This window comes from Lactuca saligna, chromosome 8, assembly GCF_052625555.1.
Source record: "Lactuca saligna cultivar CGN05327 chromosome 8, ASM5262555v1, whole genome shotgun sequence".
NCBI classification, from domain to species: domain Eukaryota; kingdom Viridiplantae; phylum Streptophyta; class Magnoliopsida; order Asterales; family Asteraceae; genus Lactuca; species Lactuca saligna.
Genome location: NC_136424.1, coordinates 199,682,736 through 199,688,079, shown reverse-complemented (window position 1 = coordinate 199,688,079; position 5,344 = coordinate 199,682,736). Strand labels below are relative to the sequence as shown.

General features: G+C 33.3%; 1 protein-coding gene across 1 annotated transcript; it reads left to right on the top strand.

Moving 5' to 3' along the window:
* The first annotated feature begins 331 nt into the window (after window positions 1-331).
* On the top strand, window positions 332-1,300 carry LOC145011708 (uncharacterized). Its single transcript, XM_078970438.1, has one exon. It carries the CDS (start codon window positions 678-680, stop codon window positions 1,110-1,112), a length of 435 nt encoding a protein of 144 aa, XP_078826564.1. The 5' UTR covers window positions 332-677; the 3' UTR covers window positions 1,113-1,300.
* Window positions 1,301-5,344: the final 4,044 nt, after the last annotated feature.

Below are 5,344 nucleotides of genomic sequence, written 5' to 3'. Positions count from 1 at the left end.
GTACAAAAATATTAATGACTAAATGTATACAAAATGATAAATATATTACCCTATTAAGTCATTTTTACCAGTTAACCTGGAGTTACCAGTCATAAGGACTAAATGCATACGATTCAACAAGTTGAAGAGGTAAATGTGGAAGAAAAAGAACTTGTGTAAAAATAAAAAAATATATTACCCTTTTAAGTTGTTATCTCTATATTATTTTTAGTAGTATATAAAAATTGAATATTATCGGAGCATTGGAAGACTATTTTAAAATTTGAATATTATGGGAGCATTGGAAGACCATTTTGTGCAAGTTGGTAGAAAATATAATAGACGACAAAGCGCCGACCCAATTTAGTGATTTTCAATGCACGCCTTCCAACACGACTCCCATCCCCCCATCATCTTCGCATCGATACATCCAATTCCTTTCTCCAATCCCTATTTCAGATCGGATCACAAACAACCCAAAATCAAAATCTAGGGTTTATCATCTCCTTCTATATACTAATATACATTGTACATGTTTCCACAATTAACCTCAGATTTCCCTTTATCGCCATGTATCGTATTCTCCATCTTCATCTCCCATCAACACGATTCTAGTCAACATTGAGAAACCCTGCAGTTTCTTCAACATTTTTTCCCCCAATTTGAAGATCAGGAACGTGGGTATTTGTTTCCGATCGATGGAATCATCTGGTTTCTTCATAATCTGTCTTCTCCATTCCTCAATCGCCATATCATGCGGTGGCTTGATCATGTTTTACCTCAATGAGATCTCGGTTTTCGGCCATGGAATCGAGACTGCTCGGAAACTATCCGGATCGACGCCACATGATCAGCTGTTGATACAGACTTCTCATTCTTTCGTGGGATTGCTTCTTTGTGGCATTGGATTGATCTATTTCATGGTTGCATTTGTTAAAGATCGAGAGTTTCAGGGCTTTTTCGCGAAAGGGTGTGTGATTCTTCACTTGTCAATGGCTCTGTGGAGAATTTATTTTGAGAGGAAACTCGAAGATTTGGCTAGCGATTGGCCTAAGCAAGTCGTTGGCGATACTCTCCTTGCGACTTCTTGGTTGTCTTTTTTGGTGTATTCTTGGAGAGAAAAGTACGATTAGAATTTTTCTACATTTATTGTAGTAATGGTGAAATTTATAATCCTTAATATCAAGAAGCTATGATACATGTTGAATTAAGTATTGACATTGTTGGAAAAAGAGAGTGCATGGCTGATTAGGACGAAATTTTTGTGTGGGTTTGAAACGACCAATTATCAATTATCAATTATCATATATGTTTTCTTTCATGAGAATTTTGTATGGAGATATCTTCAAATTTTAAAATGAAGTTTGTTTGAATATTCGGTTTTAGGGTTGATATCTAAAACAGCAGGCTTGAATTACTTATAAGGAAGTTGGGCGAAAGTTTTGTAAATGAGACGGATTCAAATCCATATCGTATGTGGGTTGTGATAAGTATTGGGCTAAAGGAAAGTGGATCTTAGCAAAGTAACCAAAGAACAAGTTTGGATTTTTAAAGGCCCGGCCCAATTAATAGACAACTTTGTACAACATTCTAGGGCTTGGTTGTAGTTAGGGTCTCAAAATGTTTATCATAAAAGAACCGTGTAAATTTTTTCATAAATTTTTTTCATATATATCCACTAGAATAAATGAAGGTTTTTTTTTATCACATGTCATCTTCTCCTTCATTTTGACACTTGTCATTTTATAGGAGTTTTAGAATTTTTATTTTCCACTTGTCATTTTTAAGTATTTCCATTTTTTTAAATAAAATTTCATAAAATTGTAATGGTTTCTATAAAGAAATAAAATCAACCTATTAATTTGATAATAAATATTTTAATAAATACTCCAAGCATTTTAATTCTTTTGCAAATGAGTTCTATAAGAAAATAAAATCAAGCCTAATTACTTTATAAAATATTTCATGTTTATATATTAATATTAAATTTTTAATATTAATAGATCCGTGTAATACACGGATCTCACACATAATTAATAGTTAAAAAAAAAACTTATAATTGAAACAAAACATTGCTTTATTGAAATTGAATCCAAATTACAAAAATAGTGCTATATTCTTTTTTTATTATTCACAAAATCATCCGAATTATAAAAATATTCATTGACTAATTTGTTTTTTACAAACCATCAAACACTTATTTCATTGTGTTTTTATAGCCAATTACCAAGCATAATTTTCCTAATTAAATATCGAATTTTTTTTATCTTGTACCATCTTTTAATCGATAAAAATTAGTTTATAGGTTTGTTGATAAAAATAATGGTAACTTATCAGTTAGGTGGGTTATTCAAGTTCATTTTCTCTTTTATTGTTTTCACCAATAAACAAAACCTAAACTTTACCCTTATAAGCCATTAACTTTTTCTACAATAGTTTATTCACATCATTAGAGAAATGGTTAGATGTTTTAGGAGTGATCTCATTGTTTAATGAAATTCCGACGTCAAAGGAATGAGTTATGATAGTATATGAAAGATTGATTAGGTCCAAGCTCAAACTGAAACACCTATCATATGGGCTAGTTGAAAAACAGTTCAATGACCATATAGAAGATGCCCGGAGTTCTCAACTCATCAGGATGTAATGTCAACCGTCCAAATAAGTTCATAAGGATGTAATATGAACAATCTGATATTGTCATATGTATTCATTTATTTATGCTTTATTTTAATACACTTATGCTACATTTTAGTTAATAATGAAGGTATTTGGTACTTATAATGTTTAAATTTCATTTTGGAGTTAAACAGGACACTCTTGAAGAAAAACGGTCAAAACCGAACAAAACTTGGAATCTGGAGGACTGAAGCTGTAAATGTGGAACATAGATGCGAATGAATGTGAATAGAAGGAGATAGGATGTGAATGGAAGGAGCGTCAATCCGATTCAATGCGAAAATGAATATCACTGCGATTGGATGCGGAAATGAATATCACTGCGATTGGATGTGAAAATAAATATCAATGTAACAGGAATATCGGAACCAATGTAAGAATCGGAGTGAAAGGCGATTGGATGCGAAAGTGTGTTCACTCCAAAAAGGATTTGAAATGCGAACAATTGCAATTACAAGATTCTAAAATTGCGGCATTGCAATATAGCTCACGACGTGAGTACCATAAGCTCACGATGTGAGAATGATTATTTTAGAAGATAACTACGTAGAAAGGGGGTTTCCTTGTGTATTACGAATATCTATTGATCTCACAATGAGAGACCCCATCTCTCACGGCTTAAGATGTGATTTAAGGAAACTATAAATACTCCTTTACATATTCGATTTTAAGAGGTTGAATTGGATATTCTGGAGAGATAATCGCGTTCAGAGGTCAAAAACTTGCGAAAAACATCTATTGAAAAGGAGATGGAAAAAGATAAAGATTTTGAAGAGTACACGTTACATTCAGTTTGTAATTGATTAAACATGTCTAAATCTTATGTGATTGTGTGCTTATTTTCTTCTATGGGTAGCTAATCATTAGTCTTTCGTTTAATGTAAATGCACCCTAATACTACGTGTCAGTTTCTTGCTTATATATGGATTTTATGAAGTTGGTCAATGCTTCTGTTTGATTATCATTACCTAGCATGTTAAAGTTTGCATCTCTGTTGCTTCGATTCAAGTTAAGTGTAGTTTAATGATCATTTGAATTGAATGAATTTCATTACCTAGTAGTTTATGATCTTTAAACTATTAAAGTCGGGATTAATCACATCATACAAAAAGTAATAAATGTAACAACTTTAGCTGTGTTAGAAGCATAATTTGATTATAATTTACTTGGTAATTTATCTTGATCATAGATAATTATCCCAGATATATCTTATATAGCTAATTATCATGAATAATCAATTATGTGTTTGCTTGTGTATGACCATTACATAGTAGTTCATGAGTTGGTGAAAATATTAAGAGATCGGATTGTAACACTCTGATTTGTAGGTATTTAATTTTTTGGATTTTTTTAGCTTTGGTTGAAAGTCACAACGTGAAACATAAAGGTCATGTCGTGAATGACATTGTCTATTTGACCCGTAATTTTGATTATCACGACGTGAGACTTTGAATGATCATGATGTGAGTTTGGCTTGATGACTAAACCCTAATATTTCAGGTATTTAATGGAAAGAGAGGACTAGGGTTGCCCATCCTTAGCCTCCTGCACTCTTTTGCCTCCTGAAAACCCTAATCTCGACCCTCTTGAAGTCCTTAGTCATTTTTAGATCCTTGAAGCATTCTTTGGTGATTGATCACTCTTTGAAGTGGAAGAAGACCTTGGTTGAGCAACCTTTTGGCGTTTTGGCTTCTACCTTGCAATCTTTGGGAGCTTTTGGACCATTGTATGTCTTAAAGCTTCGACCTTTCTACCTATTGCATGCTAGATCAAAGTTCTATGCTTCTTTTTGCATGTTTATGTTGGATTGCAAGCTTGGGATCCATAAAGTTGGCAACTTTATGGATCATTGAGTCATTCTTTATAATATAGTCTTTTGATCTGATTTTTGGTATAGTTTGAGACTCCAAGCATGAGTCTAGATCTCATTTTTCCCACTCTTGGCCTAATAAGAGCTTGGGTCATACATTGGACATACATGACTGAAAAGTCTATGAGTTTTATCATCCTGTGGGTAAGAGAAGACCCTCTAAAAAGTCGAAAGATATCTTTGTAAGGAATAAGAGCTTAATGCTCAAATCTAGTTAGTACAAGTCTCACAATGTGAGCATTAAGCTTGTCGTGATGAGAGAATACTCGCCATCCCGAATATTTTGTCCGGATTAGGTCACGATGTGGCTCAGGGTGTGGTCGCGATGTGACAAGGATCAGAATCATATTGATAGGCTGAGTTAACCTGCTATGTCGGGACTGGGTCGAGTTGGTGCTTACGACGTGATCATGAACTAGTCATAATGCAAGGACCAACTGTTGGAGTTTAGACAGTTCACTTTTGGGACTTAGTTATGTTTTGGGGCTTCGACTGTTTGTTGCATAAGTTGGGCCATTTTGGGCTTTGGAGTGCATTATTATGTTGTTGGTGTTGGACTACGTGTCTAAGTTCATAACTATTCCTGGAATGTACTTGACCCGGTTAGCATGGTCCATTTGGGTTGCATGGCATTGCAACACTTGGATAGACTAAATGAGAGAAAGGACACTTAAGGATTATTAATATATTATAAGTTCTAATATATTAATAATATTATTTAATTAGTATTGATCAAAGAATTAATTTGGAATTCATTAAGTGGTCAAAAAGAGACTAATTAAATATATAAGGTTGATTGTGTAAATCATCTATTCT

Coding starts and splice junctions, on each gene's coding strand:
- LOC145011708 (XM_078970438.1), top strand. CDS start 678: ATGGAATCATCTGGTTTCTTCATAATCTGTCTTCTCCATTCCTCAATC.